Raw genomic sequence first — 27,636 nt, 5'->3', positions numbered from 1 at the left:
AGATGTTGAGGTGAGAAAAAGATAAGGCCATGCTGAATTTGGTGGCAGTAAACGGTCTCTGTAAGTGTCTGGTGATGCAGGTCAGGTTCATCAAACATCTCACTTTCAGCATTTAATAGTGAATCACAACTTCATTTTTAACGCGTTTACGTGTACGTTCTACCTTGCTGGGTTCCATTTCGTCTGTGCTTAACCATAAAAATAAAGATCCTGACATAATAATAACGTACCGACTTTAGTACTGATTTTATGCATTTGTGAACATTATGATTCATCAGTCATATTCATCAATATTTAACTATGAGGACCCCAAAGTTTTCAAAAACTTGAAATCTTTAATACAAGCTTCTAAGACGTAAATGGGTTAAATAACCATTTAAAAGAAGTACATTTATTGCAAAAATAAAAAAGGAGAGGATAAGCGTGGCATTCTGGCAGGAACCACATCTTTCTGCAGCTGAGAGGTGAAAAATCACCTTATTGACCTCAGTATGGCGAGCTACATCTGGATCAACACCAGGATGCACATTTTACTCTGCACCACATGCAGCGCACTGAAGTATAGATTACTTATAGATTACTAGATTACTTTACTGCGGCAGCGGGATCTTTCTGATCACTCTGGTATCTAGATGTTCAGAAGACATTATGGAGGTTAAATACTGGCTTGTTGAATGATCCTGCCTTCAGTAGGGCAATGGAGACAGACCTCAAACAGGACAATGACAACGGAGAGGAAAACCCTAGTATTGTACGGGATGACATCATGTAAATAGATTAGATTGACGGGTTGGGTGCTGTTTGTAAGAGTAGAAGGTCGTACGGTGACGTTTTCTTCATGGGAGAGGACGTGACAACTGGACACGTGAAGACATTTTTTCATAAGTGAATAATTTTTGATTCCATTATACCAGGGTGGAGGGAAACAGAAGGTGAACGTGGACCATGCAGCCAGTGGCTGGAAGGAAAGTCCACAATATTCATTCAGGCAGAAGATTGTAAAATTAAGACTTTGGGATAAAATAATTAAATAAAGAATAAGAGAACTAATTGTGGTTACAGTTATGTGCTAATAAACAGCACATTATAAAAAACTGCATTGAAGAACTTTGTCTTTCTGCACAGGCGAAGTTTAAATGTCTGTCCCGGACAGATGTCTTCTGAGTCTCACACTCATCTATTTAAGCAAGATTTTCTTAAAAAAAAAAAAAAAAATGGAAGTAGAACAACAATTTAAAGAATGTTTGAAAAACAAAGAGTCTTTTGAACATCTGGACAAATTACGCTCATGGTTATTAAACCTCAGTTATGATGATGCCATGTTGGAAGCATTATCCCACGGACATGATGATTATTTTATGTACTTGCTGGACAAATACCAGTATCGTTTTTGGGCTGCCCCACTTGCAACCTTCTTCTTTCGTCACAGAGCGGTTCAAGGTATGCTGGAAACCCAAAATATGTAGACATTCCTATAAAGTATAGAAGAGTCGGAGCCCCACAACTTATATTTATTAATGCGGAATGGTAAGCTCAAAGATTGTCCAAATGAACTCTAAGTAGTGTTTGTGATGTTAGAGATTCTGGACTTGTGGGCCCTGTGCGACATGCTGTGTGATGGTTGCGAATCAATCTGGCTTTTGAAAATAATTCTGGGATAGATGTGGGACTGTTACAGTACTCACGGTTCAATTGGGTACAGATGTGATAGCCGGCATCTATATTCCTCCTTAGACATCTCGCTACTGTTCACTCACCAGTCTCGCTTATCATGCATGAAGAGTCTGGAAAAGAAGCGGGACACCTGGATACAGATACTGGGAGAGGACAGGTTCCTGTACCTCACTGGGAAAAGTCCTGGACCACCAAACCTCCTCACCATGCAGCAACTCCTTTAGTGTCCTGACTACAAGGAATTTATACAGATCTCAAAAGACCCACCAGTCGCTATCGGTCTTAATCCTGTCTTCCTTTTCAATAAGATTATTGAATGAATCAGAGGAGACGGCAAAGCAATCATTACCGTATTTTACACACATTCGAATACAGGAAATGTGTGTCAGATGTTGAGGTGAGAAAAAGATAAGGCCATGCTGAATTTGGTGGCAGTAAACGGTCTCTGTAAGAGTCTGGTGATGCAGGTCAGGTTCATCAAACATCTCACTTTCAGCATTTGATAGTGAATCACAACTTCATTCATAACGCGTTTACGTGTACGTTCTACCTTGATGGGTTCCATTTTGTCTGTGCTTAACCATAAAAATAAAGATCCTGACATAATAATAACGTACCGACTTTAGTACTGATTTTATGCATTTGTGAACATTATGATCCATCAGTCATATTCATCAATATTAAACTATGAGGACCCCAAAGTTTTCAAAAACTTGAAATCTTTAATACAAGCTTCTAAGACGTAAATGGGTTAAATAACCATTTAAAAGAAGTACATTTATTGCAAAAATAAAAAAGGAGAGGATAAGTGTGGCATTCTGGCAGGAACCACATCTTTCTGCAGCTGAGAGGTGAAAAATCACCTTATTGACCTCAGTATGGCGAGCTACATCTGGATCAACACCAGGATGCACATTTTACTCTGCACCACATGCAGCGCACTGAAGTATAGATTACTTATAGATTACTAGATTACTTTACTGCGGCAGCAGGATCTTTCTGATCACTCTGGCATCTAGATGTTCAGAAGACATTATGGAGGTTAAATACTGGCTTGTTGAATGATCCTGCCTTCAGTAGGGCAATGGAGACAGACCTCAAACAGGACAATGACAACGGAGAGGAAAACCCTAGTATTGTACGGGATGACATCATGTAAATAGATTAGATTGACGGGTTGGGTGCTGTTTGTAAGAGTAGAAGGTCGTACGGTGACGTTTTCTTCATGGGAGAGGACGTGACAACTGGACACGTGAAGACATTTTTTCAGAAGTGAATAATTTTTGATTCCATTATACCAGGGTGGAGGGAAACAGAAGGTGAACGTGGACCATGCAGCCAGTGGCTGGAAGGAAAGTCCACAATATTCATTCAGGCAGAAGATTGTAAAATTAAGACTTTTGGATCAAATTATTAAATAAAGAATAAGAGAACTAATTGTGGTTACAGTTATGTGCTTGTCACTGGCCGAGTTCGGGGACGCATTCGCAGGTATGCTTGGAGCAAGTGGAGTAGTCGTCGTACTGGGAGAGGAGGACCGGAGGCGCTTGGCCGGTGATTAGGCGGCCGGAGGTGAGCTGGGACGGGAGTGTGGCCGTGGAAGCGCCGCGGCGAGGCGGTGAGGGAACTCTGGTTCCGTGGGGGCTAACGGGGAAGATCGTATTAGCAAAAGGGGGCAGGCAAACTCAAGGTCAATGGCGGGTGAAGGTCGTGGTCACACTGGAGAATCAGATTAGAGATCGTCGTCACAAGAGGGGCAGGCAAAGGTCGTGGTCATGGATATCAATCAGTCCGTTGTGGGAAAATAAGGCTGGCGTCTATGGAAGTAAATTCGTCAAAGAGCGGGCAGTGTCTCCTCAGTGTCATCTAGATTTTATACTTGGTGCTGCCCGCTCTCACTTCCGTTTCCGGGTTGGTGTCTCCCCGGCTTGTCTGGCACTCTCTGTTGGGCTGGAGGTGTATTGGCCGTGACAGTGCTAATAAACAGCACATTATAAAGAACTGCATTGAAGAACTTTGTTTTTCTGATCAGGCGAAGTTTAAATGTCTGTCCCGGACAGATGTCTTCTTTTTAGTCTTCTGAGTCTCACACTAATCTATTTAAGCAAGTTTTTCTTAAAAAAAAAAAAAATGGAAGTAGAACAACAATTTAAAGAACGTTTGAAAAACAAAGAGTCTTTTGAACATCTGGACAAATTACGCTCATGGTTATTAAACCTCAGTTATGATGATGCCATGTTGGAAGCATTATCCCACGGACATGATGATTATTTTGTGTACTTGCTGGACAAATACCAGAATCGTCTTTGGGCTGCCCCACTTGCAACCTACTTCTTTCATGACAGAGCGGTTCAAGGTATGCTGGAAACCAAAAATATGTAAACATTCCTATAAAGTATAGAAGAGTCAGAGCCCCACAACTTATATTTATTAATGCGGAATGGTAAGCTCAAAGATTGTCCAAATGAACTCTAAGTAGTGTTTGTGATGTTAGAGATTCTGGACTAGTGGGCCCTGCGCGACATGCTGTGTGATGGTTGTGAATCAATCTGGCCTTTGAGAATAATTCTGGGATAGATGTGGGACTGTTACGTTTCTCACGGTTCAATTGGGTGGAGTTCTGATAGCCAGCATCTATATACCTCCTTGGACATCACGCTAATGTTCACTCACCAGTCTCGCTTATCATGCATGAAGAGTCTGGAAGAGAAGCGGGACACCTGGATACGGATACTGGGAGAGGACAGGTTCCTGTACCTCACTGGGAAAAGTCCTGGACCACCAAACCTCCTCACCATGCAGCAACTCCTTTAGTGCCCTGACTACAGGGAATTTGTAGAGATCTCAAAACACCCACCAGTCGCTATCAGCCTTAATCCTGTCTTCCTTTTCAATAAGATTATTGAATGAATCAGAGGAGACGGCAAAGCAATCATTACCGTATTTTACACACATTCGAATACAGGAAATGTGTGTCAGATGTTGAGGTGAGAAAAAGATAAGGCCATGCTGAATTTGGTGGCAGTAAACGGTCTCTGTAAGTGTCTGGTGATGCAGGTCAGGTACATCAAACATCTCACTTTCAGCATTTAATAGTGAATCACAACTTCATTTTTAACGCGTTTACGTGTACGTTCTACCTTGCTGGGTTCCATTTTGTCTGTGCTTAACCATAAAAATAAAGATTCTGACATAATTGGGTCTGTCAGAAGACAGACCATTTATTATTGTGCTGAGAATGGCAAAAAAGAACATGTCTTACGTTAAAGACCGCCACGCGAAGACCGTCAAACGTAAAGAAACAACGGATTTGTAAAATAAAACTTCTTTGAAGTGATACTGCAGTACCTCAGTAAAGAAGCCCCATTTTACAAATTCCATGCCCACAGCTGTGACCAATGCCCGGACAGACCCATCAAAATTTCCCCTGGAATTTTGGCTTCTAGTAATAACTTTAGTACTGATTTTATGCATTTGTGAACATTATGATCCATCAGTCATATTCATCAATATTAAACTATGAGGACCCCAACGTTTTCAAAAACTTGAAATCTTTAATACAAGCTTCTAAGACGTAAATGGGTTAAATAACCATTTAAAAGAAGTACATTTATTGCAAAAATAAAAAAGGAGAGGATAAGTGTGGCATTCTGGCAGGAACCACATCTTTCTGTAGCTGAGAGGTGAAAAATCACCTTATTGACCTCAGTATGGCGAGCTACATCTGAATCAACACCAGGATGCACATTTTACTCTGCACCACATGCAGCGCACTGAAGTATAGATTACTTATAGATTACTAGATTACTTTACTGCGGCAGCGGGATCTTTCTGATCACTCTGGTATCTAGATGTTCAGAAGACATTATGGAGGTTAAATACTGGCTTGTTGAATGATCCTGCCTTCAGTAGGGCAATGGAGACAGACCTCAAACAGGATAATGACAACGGAGAGGAAAACCCTAGTATTGTACGGGATGACATAATGTAAACAGATTAGATTGATGGGTTGGGTGCTGTTTGTAAGAGTAGAAGGTCGTACGGTGACGTTTTCTTCATGGGAGAGGACGTGACAACTGGACACGTGAAGACATTTTTTCAGAAGTGAATAATTTTTGATTTCATTATACCAGGGTGGAGGGAAACAGAAGGTGAACGTGGACCATGCAGCCAGTGGCTGGAAGGAAAGTCCACAATATTCATTCAGGCAGAAGATTGTAAAATTAAGACTTTTGGATCAAATAATTAAATAAAGAATAAGAGAACTAATTGTGGTTACAGTTATGTGCTAATAAACCGCACATTATAAAGAACTGCATTGAAGAACTTTGTCTTTCTGCTCAGGCGAAGTTTAAACGTCTGTCCCGGACAGATGTCTTCTTTTTAGTCTTCTGAGTCTCACACTCATCTATTTAAGCAAGATTTTCTAAAAAAATAAAAATAAAAAATGAAAGTAAAACAACAATTTAAAGAATGTTTGAAAAACAAAGAGTCTTTTGAACAACTGGAGGAATTACGCTCATGGTTATTAAACCTCAATTATGATGGTGCCATGTTGGAAGCATTATCCCACGGACATGATGATTATTTTGTGTACTTGCTAGACAAATATCAGAATCGTCTTTGGGCTGCCCCACTTGCAACCTTCTTCTTTCATGACAGAGCGGTTCAAGGTATGCTGGAAACCCAAAATATGTAGACATTCCTATAAAGTATAGAAGAGTCGGAGCCCCACAACTTATATTTATTAATGCGGTATGATAAGCTCAAAGATTGTCCAAATGGACTCAAAGTAGTGTTTGTGATGTTAGAGATGCTGGACTTGTGGGCCCTGCGCGACATGCTGTGTGATGGTTGTGACTCAATCTGGCCTTTGAAAATAATTCTGGGATAGATATGGAACTGTTAGGTTTCTTACAGTTCAATTGGGTACAGATGTAATAGCCGGCATCTATATTCCTGCCTGGACATCTCGCTACTGTTCACTCACCAGTCTCGCTTATCATGCATGAAGAGTCTGGAAGAGAAGCGGGACACCTGGATACGGATACTGGGAGAGGACAGGTTCCTGTACCTCACTGGGAAAAGTCCTGGACCACCAAACCTCCTCACCATGCAGCAACTCCTTTAGTGCCCTGACTACAGGGAATTTGTAGAGATCTAAAAATACATACCAGTCTATATCGGCCGTGATCTTTCCTTCTTTTTCAATGAGATTATTTGAATGAATCAGAGGAGACGGGAAAGCAATCATTACCGTATTTTACACACATTTTAATACAGGAAATGTGTGTCAGATGTTGAGGTGAGAAAAAGATAAGGCCATGCTGAATTTGGTGGCAGCAAACGGTCTCTGTAAGTCTCTGGTGATGCAGGTCAGGTACATCAAACATCTCACTTTCAGCATTTAATAGTGAAATACAACTTAATTTTTAACGTCTTTACGTGACAACGTACCGTGAATGAAAATATGGAAGTCACTGCACTATTCAGGATGAATGATGACTGCATTTTATGAATATGCCCCCATTTATGGGTTCATTCCAGTGGTTGGTCGTTGGTTATATGTGTGCAGTGTCTTGTGCATGTTGCCAGTTTTATTGCCTGATTATAAGTAGAATAACTGGCTCAACGTGTCTTTGGTCTGCAGCTGGAGAACTCTCTAGACTTTCTGTGGCTATCTCAGCTCAGACACTGGCGACTCCACAGATAGAAACGTGAGGATACCGGCACCAGCGAATAAAATCCTGTGTTTTCCTGGAGCCAGAGCGCCCGACATCCGCGCAAAATTAAAAGCGCTGGCAAAAATAACCGCAGATACTCCAGTATAGCGATTCACGTCGGCGCTGACGACGTCCGGCTACGCCAGTCGGAAATAACTAAAGATAATTTTATAGAGATGCTTGAACTGGCTGAAACGATGTCGGATAAAGTAATCTGCTCTGGCCCACTACCGCAGTTTCGGCGTAGCGACGAGACCTGTAGCTGCTCCTCGATATAAATCGCTGGTTGTCGGAGTGGTGTCCAAAAAATAAAGTGGGCTTTATTAATAACTGGCCAACATTTCGGGGGAATCCTGGTCTTTTTGGGCGAGATGGCATCCACCCCAACTGGGCGGGCGCCACTCGGTTGTCTAAAAATCTGGCTCATAGTCTTAGAACCAAAAAACGAACCTGACTCGCCAGAGCCGAGACCAGGCGGAAGACAGCGTGTACACTATTGACACTGTGTCTTTACCTCACTTTATTAAAACAAGAGATTCTACAAGAAACATTAATAAAACTCATAAATATGCTGACACTGTGTCTGTTCCACGGGCTGGACGGGGTGTCTGTTTCAGCAACTTACTACCCGTTACTATCATTCCTACTGAACGTACCACCAGCACCCCCGATATTAGAATAGGATTATTAAATGTTAGATCCCTTACACCTAAAACGCTCATTGTCAATGAAATTACTGCAGATCAGGGGTTTCATGTGCTGTGCCTGACCGAACTTAATTTTTAGCATTAAACGTGTCTAGTCCTCCTGGATACAGCTATGTACACCAACCTCGCTTAACTGAAAGAGGCAGTAATTTACAACCCTCGGTATTACTCATAAACCCGGACATGGATTTAACTCTAGACCAACATAACTCATGTAGTCTCACAAAATAAAAATCATAAGTTCATTCCATTGATTATTATTTATAGACCCCCCCTGGACCTTATTCTGAGTTTCTTAGTGAATTTACAGATTTTGTCTCCAATTTAGTTGTATCTGTGGATAAAGCCCTAATTGTCGGCGACTTTAACATCCACTGTGATAAATTAGAAGACTCACTAAGAACAGCATTCCTGTCTTTATTAGACTCAGTTGGAGTTAACCAACATATAACAGGACCTACTCATGAAGGTGGTCACACGCTCAATCACGTACTGACCTTCGGTTTAAATATAGAAGATATAGTTACTCTTCCGCAATCTGAAATGATCTCATATCATTTCCTCATCGCTTCTAAAATATGTCTCAGACACAATTGACTGCAGCTGGGCTCATCACCGGTGGCCAATCCTGACAGCGCTTAAAAGCCAGACATTTCCGCCCCTTCGGAAGGGACTCTACGTGGACTCGTGGACTCTACACGAACTTGACTTTATGTGTTATGTTGTGAGTTCTGGCAATCGCCAAACTAACCAGGAATAAGACAGAAACGGATACTACCACTCAATATCATCATAGTAGCGATAATTTTATGAAATTCTTTAATACTAATATTCCAAAATAATATTCAAATAGCTGACCACTGATTAGAACGCTTCAACCTTATTAAAGAGCATGAATTAATTAAATTAATCTCAAATTATTAAATAAAGAATAAGAGAACTAATTGTGGTTACAGTTATGTGCTAATAAATAGCACATAATAAGGAACTGCATTGAAGAACTTTGTCTTTCTGCTCTGGCGAAGTTTAAATGTCTGTCCCGGACAGATGTCTTCTTTTTAGTCTTCTGAGTCTCACACTCATCTATTTAAGCAAGATTTTCTTAAAAAAAAAAAAAAATGGAACTAGAACAGTAATATACAGAATGTTTGAAAAACAAAGAGTCTTTTGAACATCTGGAGGAATTACGCCGGTTAACGAACCTCAGTTATGATGATGCCATGTTGTATGCATTATACAATGGACATGATGATTATTTTGTGTACTTGCTGGACAAATATCAGAATCCTTTTTGTGCGGCCCCACTTGCAACCTTCTACTTTCGTTAGAGAACGGTTGAAGGTATGCTGGAAACCCAAAATATGTAGACATTCCTATAAAGTATAGAAGAATCTGAGCCCCACAACTTATATTTATTAATGCGGAATGGTAAGCTCAAAGATTGTCCAAATGGACTCTAAGTAGTGTTTGTGATGTTAGAGATCCTGGAATAGTGGGCCCTAATCAACATGCTGTGTGATGGTTGTGACTCAATTTGGCTTTTGAAAATAATTCTGGGATAGATGTGGGACTGTTAGGTTTCTCACAGTTCAATTGGGTGGAGTTCTGATAGCCAGCATCTATATTCCTGCTTGGACATCTTGCTAATGTTCACTCACCAGTCTCGCTTATCATGCATGAAGAGTCTGGAAGAGAAGCGGGACACCTGGATACGGATACTGGGAGAGGACAGGTTCCTGTACCTCACTGGGAAAAGTCCTGGACCACCAAACCTCCTCACCATGCAGCAACTCCTTTAGTGTCCTGACTACAGGGAATTTATACAGATCTCAAAACACCCACCAGTCGCTATCGGCTTTGGTCCTTTCTTCTTTTTAATGAGATTATTTGAATGAATCAGAGGAGACGGCAAAGCAATCATTACCGTATTTTACACACATTTGAATACAGGAAATGTGTGTCAGATGTTGAGGTGAGAAAAAGATAAGGCCATGCTGAATTTGGTGGCAGTGAACGGTCTCTGTAAGTGTCTGGTGATGCAGGTCAGGTACATCAAACATCTCACTTTCAGCATTTGATAGTGAATCACAACTTAATTTTTAACGCGTTTACGTGTACGTTCTACCTTGATGGGTTCCATTTCGTCTGTGCTTAACCATAAAAAAAAAGATTCTGACATAATAATAACTTTAGTACTGATTTTATGCATTTGTGAACATTATGATCCATCAGTCATATTCATCAATAATAAACTATGAGGACCCCAAAGTTTTCAAAAACTTGAAATCTTTAATACAAGCTTCTAAGACGTAAATGGGTTAAATAACCATTTAAAAGAAGTAGATTTATTGCAAGAATAAAAAAGGAGAGGATAAGCGTGGCATTCTGGCAGGAACCACATCTTTCTGCAGCTGAGAGGTGAAAAATCACCTTATTGACCTCAGTATGGCGAGCTACATCTGGATCAACACCAGGATGCACATTTTACTCTGCACCACATGCAGCGCACTGAAGTATAGATTACTTATAGATTACTAGATTACTTTACTGCGGCAGCAGGATCTTTCTGATCACTCTGGCATCTAGATGTTCAGAAGACATTATGGAGGTTAAATACTGGCTTGTTGAATGATCCTGCCTTCAGTAGGGCAATGGAGACAGACCTCAAACAGGACAATGACAACGGAGAGGAAAACCCTAGTATTGTACGGGATGAAACTAAAGCAGTCATTAGGGGAGAAGCTCAAAGCCAAGGCAGCTCTATTAAAAACGGTAAAAGGCCAAAAAGTAGAGAAGCTACAGGGAATGACTGAATGACGTCTACGCACGATCCAACAAACAGAACGACGTGACTGCAAGGAAATCCAGCCCTCCTCCCACTGATCAGGTGATGTGTCTATCGGCCGTGGTTATAAACACAGAAACTTTGCAGAGTTAACTCACGAAAGGCTGCTGGACCAGACAACATCCCTGGAAGATGCTCAGAGTATGTGCAGACCAGCTGGCAGATGTTCTCACCAACATCTTAGACATCCCACTGAGTTGTTCCTACGTGTCGTGCCCAAGCTGAAGAAGTCTTCAGTGTCGTGTCTTAATGTCTACCGCCCCGCTGCACTTACACCCGTTGTGATGAAGTGCTTCGAGAGGCTGGTCCTGAAACATATGAAGACCCTGCTGCCCTCCACCCTGGACTCACTGCAATTCGTCATCGCCACCACCCTGCATCTGACCCTCACCCACCTGGACAATAAGGACACATACGCACGAATGCTGCTCATAGACTTCAGTTCAGCATTGAACACCATCGTTCCTCAGCACCTGGTCGAGAAGCTGAGCCTGCTGGGCCTGAACACCTCCCTCTGCAACTGGACCCTGGACTTCCTGACGGAGAGACGTCAGTCTACTTTTTAGTAGACCGGGGTGAAAATAAACAGAAAGTTCATGGACCATGGCAGCCAGTGTCTAGAAGGAAAGTCCACCATATTCATTCAGGCTTTTCAGTTGGACAGGAACCAAAATCACAGTCAGAAACCAACAAAAAAAACATACAATATACATTCAAAATGTATAATCTGTTCCTGAGGCAGCAGGTTCTAAAATGCAGACTTTTTGGATAAAATAATTATAAATGACAAATAACAAATTAAATAAAAAATATGAACACTAAATATTTTCAGATAATCAGCTGCATTAAAGAAGTTTCTCTCTCTGCTCAGGTGAAGTTTAAACATCTGTCCCGGACAGACTTCTTCTTTTTAAATTGCATCTATTTAAGCAAAAATTATAATATATATTTAAAATTCCCACAATATGTAGACATTGATATAAAGGATAGAAGAGTCGGAGCCCCACAAATTATATTTATTAATGCGGTATGATAAGCTCAAAGATTGTCCAAATGAACTCTAAGTAGTGTTTGAGATGTTAGACATGCACGACTTGCGAGCCCTGCGGACCCTGCGCGACATGCTGTATGATGGTTGTAACTCAATCTGGCCTTTGAAAATAATTCTGGGACAGATGTGGGACTGTTTTGTTTCTCGCACTTCAGTTGGGTTGAGACGTGATAAACATCATCATCTATATTCCTGCTTGGACATCTCGCTACTGTTCACTCACCAGTCTCGCTTATCATGCATGAAGAGTCTGGAAGAGAAGCGGGACACCTGGATACAGATACTGGGAGAGGACAGGTTCCTGTACCTCACTGGGAAAAGTCCTGGACCACCAAAGCTCCTCACCATGCAGCAACTCCTTTAGTGTCCTGACTACAGGGAATTTATACAGATCTCAAAATACCAACCAGTCCCTATCGGCTTTGGTCCTTTCTTCTTTTTAAATATGATTTTTTGAAAGAATCAGAGGAGACGGCAAAGCAATCATTACCGTATTTTAGACACATTTGAATACAGGAAATGTCTGTCAGATGTTGAGGTGAGAAAAAGATAAGGCCATGATGAATTTGGTGGCAGTAAACGGTCTCTGTAAGAGTCTGGTGATGCAGGTCAGGTACATCAAACATCTCACTTTCAGCATTTAATAGTGAATCACAACTTCATTCATAACGCGTTTACGTGTACGTTCTACCTTGATGGGTTACATTTTGTCTGTGCTTAACCATAAAAAAAAGATTCTGACATAATAATAACTTTAGTACTGATTTTATGCATTTGTGAACATTATGATCCATCAGTCATATTCATCAATATTAAACTATGAGGACCCCAACGTTTTCAAAAACTTGAAATCTTTAATACAAGCTTCTAAGACGTAAATGGGTTAAATAACCATTTAAAAGAAGTACATTTATTGCAAAAATAAAAAAGGAGAGGATAAGTGTGGCATTCTGGCAGGAACCACATCTTTCTGCAGCTGAGAGGTGAAAAATCACCTTATTGACCTCAGTATGGCGAGCTACATCTGGATCAACACCAGGATGCACATTTTACTCTGCACCACATGCAGCGCACTGAAGTATAGATTACTTTTAGATTACTAGATTACTTTACTGCGGCAGCGGGATCTTTCTGATCACTCTGGTATCTAGATGTTCAGAAGACATTATGGAGGTTAAATACTGGCTTGTTGAATGATCCTGCCTTCAGTAGGGCAATGGAGACAGACCTCAAACAGGACAATGACAACGGAGAGGAAAACCCTAGTATTGTACGGGATGACATAATGTAAATAGATTAGATTGACGGGTTGGGTGCTGTTTGTAAGAGTAGAAGGTCGTACGGTGACGTTTTCTTCATGGGAGAGGACGTGACAACTGGACACGTGAAGACATTTTTTCATAAGTGAATAATTTTTGATTCCATTATACCAGGGTGGAGGGAAACAGAAGGTGAACGTGGACCATGCAGCCAGTGGCTGGAAGGAAAGTCCACAATATTCATTCAGGCAGAAGATTGTAAAATTAAGACTTTTGGATCAAATAATTAAATAAAGAATAAGAGAACTAATTGTGGTTATAGTTATGTGCTAATAAACAGCACATTATAAAGAACTGCATTGAAGAACTTTGTCTTTCTGCTCAGGCGAAGTTTAAACGTCTGTCCCGGACAGATGTCTTCTTTTTAGTCTTCTGAGTCTCACACTCATCTATTTAAGCAAGATTTTCTTTAAAAAAAAATGGAATTAGAACAACAATTTAAAGAATGTTTGAAAAACAAAGAGTCTTTTGAACATCTGGAGGAATTACGCCGGTTAACGAACCTCAGTTATGATGATGCCATGTTGGAAGCATTATCCCACGGACATGATGATTATTTTGTGTACTTGATGCTTAAATATCAGAATCGTCTTTGGGATGTCCCAAATGCAGCCTACTTGTTTCGTCACAGAGGTATTCAAGTTATGCTGGAAACCCACAATATGTAGACATTGTAGACAAGAGTCTGAGCCCCACAACTTATATTTATTAATGCGGAATGGTAAGCTCAAAGATTGTCCAAATGAACTCTAAGTAGTGTTTGTGATGTTAGAGATGCTGGACTTGTGGGCCCTGTGCGACATGCTGTGTGATGGTTGTGACTCAATCTGGCCTTTGAAAATAATTCTGGGATAGATATGGAACTGTTAGGTTTCTTACAGTTCAATTGGGTACAGATGTGATAGCCGGCATCTATATTCCTCCTTAGACATCTCGCTACTGTTCAGTCACCAGTCTCGCTTATCATGCATGAAGAGTCTGGAAGAGAAGCGGGACACCTGGATACGGATACTGGGAGAGGACAGGTTCCTGTACCTCACTGGGAAAAGTCCTGGACCACCAAACCTCCTCACCATGCAGCAACTCCTTTAGTGTCCTGACTACAGGGAATTTATACAGATCTCAAAACACCCACCAGTCGCTATCAGTCTTAATCCTGTCTTCCTTTTCAATAAGATTATTTGAATGAATCAGAGGAGACGGCAAAGCAATCATTACCGTATTTTACCCACATTTGAATACAGGAAATGTGTGTCAGCTGTTGAGGTGAGAAAAAGATAAGGCCATGCTGAATTTGGTGGCAGTAAACGGTCTCTGTAAGTGTCTGGTGATGCAGGTCAGGTACATCAAACATCTCACTTTCAGCATTTGATAGTGAATGACAACTTAATTTTTAGCCTGTTTACGTGTACGTTCTACCTTGCTGGGTTCCATTTCGTCTGTGCTAAACCATAAAAATAAAGATCCTGACATAATAATAACGTACCGACTGTAGTACTGATTTTATGCATTTGTGAACATTATGATCCATCAGTCATATTCATCAATATTTAACTATGAGGACCCCAAAGTGTTCAAAAACCATACAATATACATGAAAAATGTATAATCTGTTCCTTTGGCAGCAGGTTCTAAAATGCAGACTTTTGGATCAAATAATTATAAATAACAAACTAGAAACCAAAATTCCAGAGGAAATTTTGATGGGCCTGTCCGGGCGTTTTTCGTAGGAGCGCGGGCATAACCTCCTGACCTGGTCTCAGCTGTGAAATCAGGTGGTGTTATTAAAGATAGAGCAGGCAGTGATGTGTTGATGTTTAGAACATTTTGAAAAGATAGCATGTTAGCATGTTAATGCTAGCATGCTAACATCCAAAACGCTAACAGGGCGTGGCCAAGATGCGTCACATTAAATTTGGTGTTGTTTGGAGCATGTTTTAAAAGTAGCATGTTAGCATCCTAGCATTAGCTAACAGGGCGTGGCCAAGATGCGTCATGTTAAATTTGGTGACGTTTGGAGCATGTTTAAAAATTAGTATGTTAGCAGGCTAATACTAGCATGCTAACATCAAAAACAGTAAGAGGGCATGTCTAAGATGCGTCACGTTAAATTTGATGACGTTTAGAGCATGTTAAAAATTAGCATGTTAGTGTGCTAATTTTATTAGGCGTCCCTAATAAAGTGGGCGAAGGACAAAGCGTCCCTAATAAAGTGGCCGAAGGACAGGGCGTCCCTATTAAAGTTCCTGAAGGACAGGGTGTCCCTAATAAAGTGGCCGAAGGACAGGTCATCCCTAATGAAGTGGCCGAAGGAACTTTAGCATTGGTAGCATTTGTAAAATGGGGCTTCTTTTAAGTAGTACTGCTACAGGTACTGCTAAAATACATTTTAATACATTTCAATGGGAAATGACCCTGTTTGAGCGTTAATAGCTTGGCCACGCCCTGTCCGATCGCTTATAAAAGTAATAGCACACCTCACACAATAAAGTACTAATTTTCGATATATAGCACGCCGGTGTGCGTGATTTGGTACGACCTGCATTAGGTGCCGAAAAAAGGCTGAAATAAATAATAAATAAATTTTTTGTTACCCATTGACACTTTTTCGTTTTTTCAAAATTGTGCATGATCCATAAATCAGACAGAGACAAACCATATGTCAAAACGTCGGTCGAGATCTACGAGACGAAATTAACAACTTTTTTGTATGTCAAACCGTCTGGACACAAATTTTAAAAAAGTCCAATTTTGGACTAGGATAATAAACGCGTTCCGAAATGCTTTTTGGGAAATTGCGCGCAGACCGTAAATCCGGCTAAGCGAGGCCATATGTCAAACCCTGCGGAACGAAAAGCTGCACGACCTGACATGAAAGTTGTGTGTGCGCGCTGAAACGTGTCATCGCAAATTCTAAGAAACCAAAGTTTTTCACACTTTTAATGGTTTGGTCACGATTTGTGGCCGTCCTGTAGTCCCCAACGAAGCAACCAATATGTCATTTTGTGCGTTTTTTTTTGTGCATTTCACGGTCTTAGCGCGGCAGCCACAAATGCAAGACATGGCCTTTTTTGCCTTTTTCCCTATTTCCTATGTTTTCCTGACAACTGTTGGTGGTGGCAACACACCCAATATGTCAGATTGTGTGTCTCGGCGAGGCCTTCGGCCTGACCTCTCCGTTGTTTCTGTGCGTTTCACGATCTTTGCGTGGCAGCCTTGAATGTAAGACATGTCCTTTTTTGCCATTTTCCCAGTTTTCCGGGTTTTCCCTGGTTTTCCAAACCCCCGTGCAGATAATCAGCACATAATAAATAACTGCTTTAAAAAGTTTCTCTCTCTGCATTTACAGTCTCCTGATCATCTATTATAATATATATTTAAATATGTATATGATTTATATATTTTTTTAAAATGGAATTAGAAAAAATATTTTTGGGATATCTAAAAAAAGAGTCTCTTGTGCGACTAGAGGAATTACGTCCACGTATACGGTACTATTTACCTGAACATGGCATGAATGAAGCAATGTACCATAGGCACAATGACTACTTTGTGTATTTGATGGATTAGTATTGTGATGAGTTGGGTGTTGCCGTAAGGGGGGTCTTCTACTTTAAGTAGAGAGCGGATGAGGGCAATCTGGAGACCCACATTGTGTAGGCATTTCTATAAAGGATAGAAGAGATGGAGCCCTACGACTTATACTCACTTATGCAGGACGGTAAATGCAAACAAGACTGTCCAAATGAACTCTATGTAGTATGTGATATTGGAGAAGCTGGACTTGTTGGCCGTTCTCCACATGCTGTGTGATGGTTGTGACCCAATCTGGCTCTTGAAATTAGTCCTGGGATAGATATGGCACCATTACGTGCTTTCTCTTTCTCTCTCTCTCTCTCTCTCTCTCTCTCTCTCACATACACACACACACACACACACACAAAGAGGCTCCAGATGTTAGAGAATACTTTAAAAACTTTAAAACCCACCCAACTGCTCCACACACACTGTCTCTCTGTCTCTCGCTCCAGGGCTGGAAGCGATGAAACAGCAGATCTGGTTTTTGTGAAACTGACAGCGGAGGCTTAACAGCATCACAAACAAGCAGAAACAAACACACCGAACATGAGCAGTTGAGGGACACACACACACACACACACACACACACACACACACACAGGGCCATTCAGAGAGAGTGTGTACACATTATAACACAAAAGCGGGGGGGTGTCTTGTTGGTCTGAAGCCCGGTGGTGATTACTGACACTCAGTGGGTGAAGGTCTGTCCTCCAACGCCATGAATGGAGTGTGTGTATGTGTATGTGTAGGGGGTGTACTGTATCATGGCTCTATGACTGTGTGTGTTAGGTACCACATGTTCATGTATCTCAAATATCCTCACAACGAGAAGACAATGTCACCATTGTTAATGTTCTGGCTGCACTGTGGGGACATTTTGTAGGTCCTCATATTTACCAGGGTTAACTTTATGTTAGAATTATTGCAAATAGTCTCTACATAGGGTCAAGACAAACCAGAAATCTTTACTTAGTTAACCTTTGCACAGTGTGTCACAGGGTGGGGAATGAGCGCCGCGAGGGACACCTGTCCATTCCTGGGAAGGATCGGACAGGTTGAAGGTTGGGTCGAGCCTTGGTGAGGTCTTTCAGCACACTCACCGACGGGAGTTCTGGGGCTTTGCAGTTAAGGTGACTGGGTCGTGCACTGGTAGAAATCAGGGGAAGGTGATCGTGAGGGACAGTGGTGGCATAGCGGGGTAATAAAGTAAGGGTTGCGGGTTCAGTCCCCACTAACAATGACGCCGCTCACACGCTGCTCCCCGGGTGCCTGTCATGGCTGCCCACTGCTCACCAAGGGTGACGGTTAAATGCAGAGGACATGTTTCACCGTGTCACCGTGTGCTGTGCTGCAAAATGACAATCACGTCACTTTCATTGTGTGTGTGCAGGGCGTGCAGCTGCAGGAAAGGTGTATGGCGTCACGTCCTGCATATCATACATATATATTTTTTTCACTTATCAGTTGCTGGAAAAAAAAGTACAATTTCCCATTTTAAAAAGAAGACACCACCATGTACTAAGGAAGCATCATCATAGACGTTTTTTTTGTCTCATTCCTAATTTTGATAAAATCCTAAACACCAATGCACCACTATCGCCATAGGAATGCCAACGATTATGTGTGTGTATTTAAAAACACCTACATTTACTGCATTTACCAGACGCCCTTATCCAGAGCGACTTACAGTCAGTAGTTACGGGGACAGTCCTCCTGGGAGACACTCAGGGTTAAGTGTCTTGCTCAGGGACACAATGATAGTAAGTGGGGTTCGAACCTGGGTCTTCTGGTTCATAGGTGAGTGTGCTACCCCCACTAGGCCACTGCCACCCTATTTTAACCTCCACACCTCCATAAATGGAACCGTATTCTTTTCCAGCTCAAGGACAACACCGCTAATAAAGCATAACGACCCTTACTGTACGCCTCTAACGTGGCCCTGACTGGAGCGCCGAAATCCCCCCATAATTCAAGGTTAACACAACAGTGGCACTAACAATCCCGGCGCTCACAAGACTTCAGCTTCATACGAGCTTTCACTGATATTTTATTCACACATTTAAAGTGCATAATCTTAGAGCCGATCAGCTGTTAACACCGAGCTCGGTGTTCATTTAAAAAGCTGCTGAATTTGCACCGATGGGGCGCCATTAGGCTCAAATTCACACGAAACCTGACATGTGAGCGGCATTCAGAAAACACAACGCTCATTCTGACATTCGGCTGCGGCGGGAGAAGTGGGGTGCTGGATATCCCACAAAGTTCCTTAACCTCGATGATAGACGGTGATTAGGCGCTCCAGAGGAAAGCGGCTCCATCCGGGCCGGATTCCGCTCCGCTCTCCGAGCGCCGACAGATGGCGACATTTGAGGACGTGACACTTTATTTGATTAAATTACCCTGCAAAAAAACAAGAAGGACTGAATAACGCTCGGCATGTAACGCAGTGTTAGGCACGCAATTTTTGGAAAAATAATTTGATCCTGAAGCCGGGATTAATTCCACTATTAATGTCATCTAATAGGAAGTGTTTGGAGAATCTGCGTCTAGATGCTGCCGAACCACCTAATTACATTTTCAGATGAAAGAACCAATTAAAGAACAAGCCGGGTCAGACTCTTCATCTGTGTAAGACAATACCGATGAATGATTCCAAATTTGTGAATGCAATTAAGAGATTTTCCTGCAACGTGTTTGCTCGTGTGCACCTTGCATCCGACAATCGGAAATCAAATATTATTGTAAGGAATTGCAAAGTGTCACGGCCAAAGGATCCATGCACCAAAACTTCAGAAATTCATCTTTTAAACAGGTTCCAGTTCCAGCTGTGGTGCAGAAGATAAAGCTAAGGTTTTCCTCTGTAGATGTGGTTAAAGGTGAAATGCACAATTTAAATGTCCTCCTATAGGGGGCAGTATTTCACCAGCAGAATTTCCTTACAAGAGCCTTACAAGATTTCCTTACAAGAGCCTCAGGTCCGTAGTTGTGCAAGTGTGTGTGTGTGTGTGTGTGTGTGGGAGTGAGCATGCCCAGTGCTATCAGCACTTCGGCCCGTAATGGAAAAACGCTGTTGCCGGGGAAATGCGATTAGAGGTGAAGTTGGGGTTGGAATGTGCGAACAGTTGTCTGATTAGAGGGGAGTGTTTCTCCTTCACACACCACTCAACACACACACACACACACACACACACACACACACACACACACACACACACACACATTCAGCTCAGGTCCAGAGAATTAAAGAGAAGTGATTGTCATTGTGATACACAGCAGCACAGCACACGGTGCACACAGTAAAATGTGTCCTCTGTATTTAACCGTCACCCTGAGTGAGCAGTGGGCACCATGACAGGCGCCCGGGGAGCAGTGTGTGGGGACGGTGCTTTGCTCAGTGGCACCTCAGGCATCTGGGTAACACAGCGAAGGTCCCAAGAAGAGTTCTCATTACGGATATCTGGGGGGGGTCATCAGGGCAGCGGACACCTATTGGACACGGGGGGGCACGTGTCCGGCGTCTCCCTCTGGACTCCGGGTGGCCGGCGTCCTGCAGAGGCGTGCCGGGATGTGGCGGTGGTGCGGCAGGCGGCGTTCGCAGCTGCCGGGGGGCCCAGGGGACCGGCTCAGGTGCTGCGGGCCCGGCGGACACCTCCAGCTGCTCCGCCCCTCCCCGGCAGCCGGCCATGCCACCCTCTGCCCATCTGCAGGGCTGGTGAGTGATTCAGTGAATCGTGATGGCAACGTGGATGAGCGCATCAACTCAGATTTGTCATTATTATTTGCGTGTGTGTGAGGTAAATGTAGGGAGTTGTGTGTGTGTGTGTGTGTGTGTGGAGGGATTTACGCCATACGCCAGTGTGTGTGAACCCAGGGTGAGTACAGGGTGCACATCTACAAGCGAGAGAGCGAGTGGGTTTATAGTCTTCATACGTATAGTGGATGTTTGTGTGTAAGAGAGGTTGTAGTGCCATTTTCACACTCGCACCCGAGCTGAATTATGGAGAGTCTACAGCGGGGAAAACATGAACCATCATGCTGCTGCGATCTCCAAATCCTGCGTGTTCACTCTCTACAAAACGAGACTGAAAATTCCCTCTTCACGGGGTTTAAGTAGTGATAATATATAATAATGTAGTCTGGTACTTCCCTAACAATTTAATCTAACAATTCCCTGCATGTTCTATTCTTGACAAGTTCAGCCTTATCGGGGCTCTTAGTTTTGTAACTCAAAATCTGTAGAAACCGAATGAGAATTGCTGGTGTCTTCCTCTCGTAAGCCATATTGGATAAAAGAGTCTGCCAAGTAAAGTAAAGTAAAGTAAAGTAAAGTAAAGTAAAGTAAAAGGCCAGACGAGAGGGGGGGTCAGTCTGTGTGTGTTTAAATGCATGTACATGTGTGTAGACCTGTGTTTCTTGTCATTTGTACAAAGTACAGCGTACGGAGCACAATGAAATTCTCACTTGAAAACCCCTCCCACGCAGACAGAACATAGGACATGATACATAGAAGACATAGAAGACAAAGTGGTGCAGCAGCGATAAATAAGTCACAGAAGGCTTAGTTGCATAAAGTGAATGTGCATAATGTTAAGGAAGTTGCATTTAGTAAAGCGTAAGGTGACAATGCGGTATACGTTGTTTGCGTTGTTATGTTTCAAAACCTGGCTCCACTGTGACCATCCAAATTCAAGTTCAAATTTCAAATTCAAATTGTATTTGTCACATACACAGTCATACACGGTATGATATGCAGTGAAATGCTTTTAGCGACTGCTACAGACCACAGTATTGCAAATGTTGCAAGTATACAATGAACCAATATGCAAATATTGCAAACATAACCAAATATTACACTTTTACGTCTTTAACATAAAATATGTGTAACTGGTAGGGTGAAGGTGTGCAAATGAGTGAAAGACAATGTTTAAAGAAAAGAGCCGTAAAAAAACAAAATGTCCATTTATTCCAGAAAGCACATAGCAGATATCACCGGTTAGTTCAGCAGCTGGCAGCACAGCAAACGGTCCTCCTTTAGGGGCAGCGGTGGCCTAGCGGTGAAGGAAGCGGCCCCGTCAACAGAAGGTTGCCGGTTCGAATCCCGATCCACCAAGGTGCCACTGAGCAAAGCACCGTCCCCACACACTGCTCCCCGGGCGCCTGTCATGGCCGCCCACAGCTCAGGGTGATGCAGAGGACAAATTTCACTTTGTGCACCGTGTGCTGTGCTGCTGTGTATCACATGTGACAATGACTTCACTTTCACTTCGCTTTAGGCGTCGGCTGAGCGTTGGTGTAAGCTCTCGTCCGTGCTAGCGCTGCAAAACCCTTTGCGCTACCTTTATACCTGAATACCTGCACGCGCCACCCTGTGTTCCACCTAGGATATTACAACCTTTAACTGTGCACCATTTGGCGGCTACATCAGGGTTAAACTGTTTTAAATGCAGAAGGAGCGGCAGCTGGAGCAGAAATGTATTCCGCGTCCCCTGAATTATACATCGTCTCATCTCCCTGCTTCTTCTGCAGATCAAAAAATCTTCATCAAGTCGCCAATTTATTTATCGCCCTCGCGTTTGATTTATTCTACACTCCTCGCACCGACCCCCCCCAGAAATGGAAGCTGATTGGAGAGCAGCTGCTCTCTGACGCCGGTTAATTAAGAGTGGGGACGAAGTGAAATTAGAGGGAGATTATCCTCCTCCAACCAAACCCAGCACTCGAGAACCAGAATCTCGCCGTCCGGTTTAAGAAGAAGCGAAAGAGCGAATGGGACTTCAGAAAAGAAGAGATGACAGCGGTGTAAAACCTGGTGTGAGGCGTAGGGAGGATCTGGCACTGAGGAAATGCCTCGCTAGGCTACAGGCTTTGAGGTTCTTTCGAGTCATGGGCCACGGGGGGGGGTTAAAGATCACGGTGGAAAGCGGGCCGACCCGTCCACTTGCATGCATGCTTACACTGAGGACATCACGCTTAGTTGGGCTGAAGATCATCTGTCACCGTCCCTGTGTGTTCCTGTCACCGATGTGGCAACAAGCCAGGACCTCGCCATGGAGCCACTGCTTTTTACTAAAAGTAGGTCGTTTGGTTTTGGTAATTTTAATGTGCTTTTGAGAGAAGAATAACGTAGGAGAAATTAAAGCAGAATACAGTAACAGTAACAATCAGAGTTTCTACAGGTTAAAATTTCATCAAATTTAAGCCCTTACATCGGGGTTGTCAACTAAATTTGTCCAAGGCCCAGAGTTCTTCTTGGTAGACACTGTGACGGCCAGATGCTCTTCTAAATAGGAATTGTATTTTATCTTAAGTAATATATAATTATTCCTTTCTTCCAAATGCCAGATTCATATGATCTGTACTGCAGCAAGCCACTAGGGGGCGACTGCAATATTTTTGGTTTCTTATTTGTGAGTCAGATCTTGGTTTTTGATATTGTGGATGCCGTGGATTTATCTTGCCCATTTGCGGGGAGGAAGGGCACCCTCCATCTGTGAGGCGCGCCTACTGTTTGCCGCACAGCGAGAAAACGGGGCGGTGGCCGGGGATTATTTAGTGCGGGGCACAGTCGTGGGTGCTGAGTGGCTGGAGTGGCGTGTGGCGGGTTGGTCTTGCACATCGCTATTTGGCCCTAATCTGTCCAACCTGGCCTTGTGATTGGCTGACACCTCTTTAAGTATCGGGTTGATAAAGAGCATCATATTCAGCTGCTTGTCATTGCTGAGGAACTATATCATCGGTGGACGATGGATCACAATAATCCCAGGCCGGAATCTACCTGCACCGTCTTCTTTCGCGCCTCCTCGTTGTTCTCAGCCTCCTCATGTTCCTTGCTGCCCTGGGGGAGGTTGGAGTAGTTGGCCAGGTTGCTCAGCAATGATGAAACCATGGGGCTGGTGTCCATCTCCTCCTGCATGCATAAATACAGCACAGACTCTAATTAATATTAAAATCTGTGTGTGTGTGTGTGTGTGTGTGTGTGTGTGTAGAACCACAGCCTCTACATTAACGCAGGTATAGATTGTGCTGACGTTAACCTGTGTGTTGTATGTCCTGGGGTCTGGCTGCCCTTCAAGCCTTAATTACTCATTAATCTGCGTCACTTCTATAATTCAGTCACAAGGACCACGTGTGTGTGAGTTACGTGACAAACTCTAACTGTCAGTAAAGTGTGTGTGTGTGTGTGTGTGTGTGTTTCCTGACCTCGAACAGGGCCATGTTCTTGCCCTCGTACTGCTGATTCTTCTCGGGGTCGCTGCTGTTGATGAAGGGGCTGCTCTCCTTGGGGTTGCCATCTCCTGTACCAACACAGACACACAAAAGCAGAGCAGAGTTCAGCTGATCTGCATGATTGATTGATTGATTGAGAGGGACATTAGCTCGGTGCTCGTTTGTAAAGCGCCGATGTTATTTACGGCGACGGCAGGTCGGTAAAACGTCTCTGCTGAGACAGAACTAGATGAAATGTGAGCAGCGTTGTATGGGGGGGAGGGGCATCTACTACTGAACAACGTGTGCAAGTCCATCAGTGCACTAGGGGTGTGGAAATGAACCGTTTAGTCGATGCACCGCGATGCAGATGTGGACGATTGTGCATCGATGCAGTGCAGAGCTGCAGTGCATATTACATCATAAGTTAAGTGTTTGTCACATGCAGCATTGCACATGGTGCACATAGTGAAATTTGTCCTCTGCATTTAACCATGACCCTGAGTGAGCAGTGGGCAGCCATGACAGGCGTTTGTGGGGACGGTGCTTTGCTCAGTGGCACCTCAGTGGCACCTTGGTGGATCAGGATTATAACCGGCAACCTTTTGATTACGGGGCCGCTTCCTTTACCGCTAGGCCACCACTGCCCTTAATGACGTTGCCTGGTGATTTTCTGGCGCCGGTGTAAAAATTCTCATTGAAAAGTTGTGGCGGTAGTGACTGTGGCAACCTGATCCGAGAACAGCGCCGCTCCGGGTCGGAGTTTCACGCTGAGCAGCACTCAGTGGCCTTGTTCTCACACCGCGGTAAAAGTTGAAATTTGTTGAACTTTGACGTATTTTCGCACAACCAATAGAGTCAAAGCAGGCTCTTCACCCTCCGGCCATCTGGAAAAAGGTACCTAAGCATTCGGGCCCTCGCCGCCAGACTGTCCCACAGACCATCAAACACCTGAGCACTTTCCATTCTGAACTGACATACACTGTTATATCCAGTAATATTATCCATCTGTAATATTATCTATTATTGCACGGTTCCATTTTGCACAGCAGTATTTCCACTATTTTGCACTATATTCATTTCAGTAGTTCAGCGCCGTCTGCCTCATTGTCGCACTGCCTGTGTCGCCTGTTTGCACTTGTAGCCCAGTTTGTCTGTGTCACAGTTTGTCACACGGTCACTTTACGTTGTTTCGGTTCACCATGTACCGTCTAACATGCATATAGCAGAAATGACAACTTCACCTTCAACTACAAGGTGAATGGCAACAGTTTTTCTGCTCCTTGTAGCAAACCAAGAAGTCCACACAGAAGTACGAGACCTTGACTGTTGTATGTGAAAATATCTTGTGACAATCTAGGAACTGTATGGGGTGCATTGTGATGCATGGCTATCGAGGCACTGATAATCGTAATCGAATCGAATCATGAGACCACTGGAGGGTCACACCTCTACAGTGCACCGAAGACATGGTACAAGGGCAGCCGTAATAGGTTCATTTCCAGAAACAGCAGATTTTTCTGGAACCTACTGGGGTCTCAGAACAGAGCGTGACTGGATGGGCGTGGATAATTGGATATGGGTTGCTGTGGCGGATTTTTCTGGAACCTACTGGGGTCTCAGAACAGAACATGACTGGATTGCCGATAATAATTGAAGTCGGTTGCTGTGGCGGATTTTTCTGGAACCTACTGGGGTCTCAGAACAGAACATGACTGGATTGCCGATAATAATTGAAGTCGGTTGCTGTGGCAGATTTTTCTGGAACCTACTGGGGTCTCCGGATAGAACGTGACCGAATGGGAGTGGATAATTGGATATGGGTTGCTGTGGCGGATTTTTCTGGAACCTTCTGGGGTCTCAGAACAGAACGTGACCGAATGGGCGTGGATAATTGGATATGGGTTGCTGTGGCGGATTTTTCTGGAACCTACTGGGGTCTCCGGACAGAACGTGACCGAATGGGCGTGGATAATTGATGACGGTTGCTGCGGTGACCTCCTGCTTGCACACACTGATCTGTGCTGCCTGCGGCTGCCTGAAACGGCCGCTCCGCTCTGCTCCGCCCGGGGTCACGTCTTGGCTTGTTTGGAGGCTATTTTTAGAAGCACAGTGGCGGGGTGTAGAGAAGCCAGGGCTGGACTGGCTACCAAGAGATTACACACACATTCATACACACGCATGCAAAAACTCCTGCACAAACACATGCATGCACACACAATCATTCATACAGGCATGCAAAAACACATACAAAAACACATGCATGCATGAACACACACACACATTCATACACATGCTTGCAAAAACTCCTACACAAACACATGCACGCACACACAAACACACGAATATTCATACACGCCTGCAAAAACACATACAAAACCACATGCATGCACAAACACACATTCATACACACGCATGCAAAAACTCCTACACAAACACATGCACACACAAACACACACAATCATTCATACACAAGCATGCAAAAACTCATACACAAACACATGCATGCACAAACACACACAATCATTCATACACACGCATGCAAAAACTCATACACATGCATGCACACACACACTCGTATGCAAAAACACATTTACACATGTACACACACGTATGCACGCATACACACAAATGTGCCTATGTTGTCCGGGATGGTGGTGCCATGGTGAGTCTCTGCCAGCCCCCCACTGTTCGGATTGCATCACACGCAGTGACACTCAGGACCTGACTGCGCCGCCTCGGTTGCTCCTCCTTACGTCTGACTGGCTGGAGGCCGGCGGGGAATCGTCGTCTCTCTGCATGGCGAAGAATGTCACAGCAGTGGCCGCTCGGGGCCAGCGAATGCTCGTCATGAACTCGTCACTAGTTATTACAGCAGAGACGCGGAGATGTTTCACTCTCGCCACACCACACACATCATGACTGTGTTCGCACCTGCAGCTGCCCACACACCTCCAGTCAGGCTGCAGTTACAGATCACGGGGATCCTTGCAAATCGTTCATAATAAAGTTTGTGGGGTCTGTAGAATTGCTGGGAGATACAGAGTAGGAGTAAAGGAGTAAAAAAACGTATGTAATAATAAAATAACACATGTATTATATTATGGGTTTAGTTTGAGTTTAATCTGTAGGAAATGGTGAATATGATCAGTGAAAAATAGCAATGCAAAACATTGAAATGAAAGAATATGAATTCGGCAAATCAATTAAACTAAATATGCACTCCTAAGATGGTTAAAAAAATCGAATGAAATAAATAAAAAGGCTCTTTTCTTAAGAAGGCCGTTGGCCAGGCAGCTTCAAGGACACTAAACGCCACCTCCAGATATTTCATTGTCTCTGTCCCGCAGGAATAATTAAGAGGTCAGGGGAATGATATTTTATAGATGGATACAGGGGTCACTGTCCTTCTCCAGACTCCTCACTTCTCAGAGGCGCATTTGATGCGCACAGATGCCGGAGCTGCTTATTAGAGAGAGAGAGTGAGAGAGAGAATCTGACTCTCTCTCTCTCTCTCTCTGTCTGTCTGTCT

At 43.4% G+C, this 27,636-nt stretch overlaps 1 protein-coding gene across 5 annotated transcripts in view; it reads right to left on the bottom strand.

Annotated features, from left to right (window-relative positions):
• Window positions 1-27,636, bottom strand: part of slc12a5a (solute carrier family 12 member 5a) — a 97,869-nt gene that overhangs the window by 21,378 nt on the left and 48,855 nt on the right. For all 5 annotated transcript variants that reach the window (XM_028998919.1, XM_028998918.1, XM_028998920.1 and 2 more), the window contains exons 2-3: window positions 24,099-24,193; window positions 23,674-23,805 (exon numbers count right to left, since the gene is read on the bottom strand). In XM_028998919.1, the coding sequence (XP_028854752.1) occupies window positions 23,674-23,805; window positions 24,099-24,193 (227 nt within the window). The remainder of the gene's footprint in view (window positions 1-23,673; window positions 23,806-24,098; window positions 24,194-27,636) is intronic.

Source organism: Denticeps clupeoides, chromosome 12 (assembly GCF_900700375.1).
Source record: "Denticeps clupeoides chromosome 12, fDenClu1.1, whole genome shotgun sequence".
NCBI lineage: Eukaryota > Metazoa > Chordata > Actinopteri > Clupeiformes > Denticipitidae > Denticeps > Denticeps clupeoides.
This window is presented reverse-complemented; position numbering and strand designations above follow the sequence as displayed.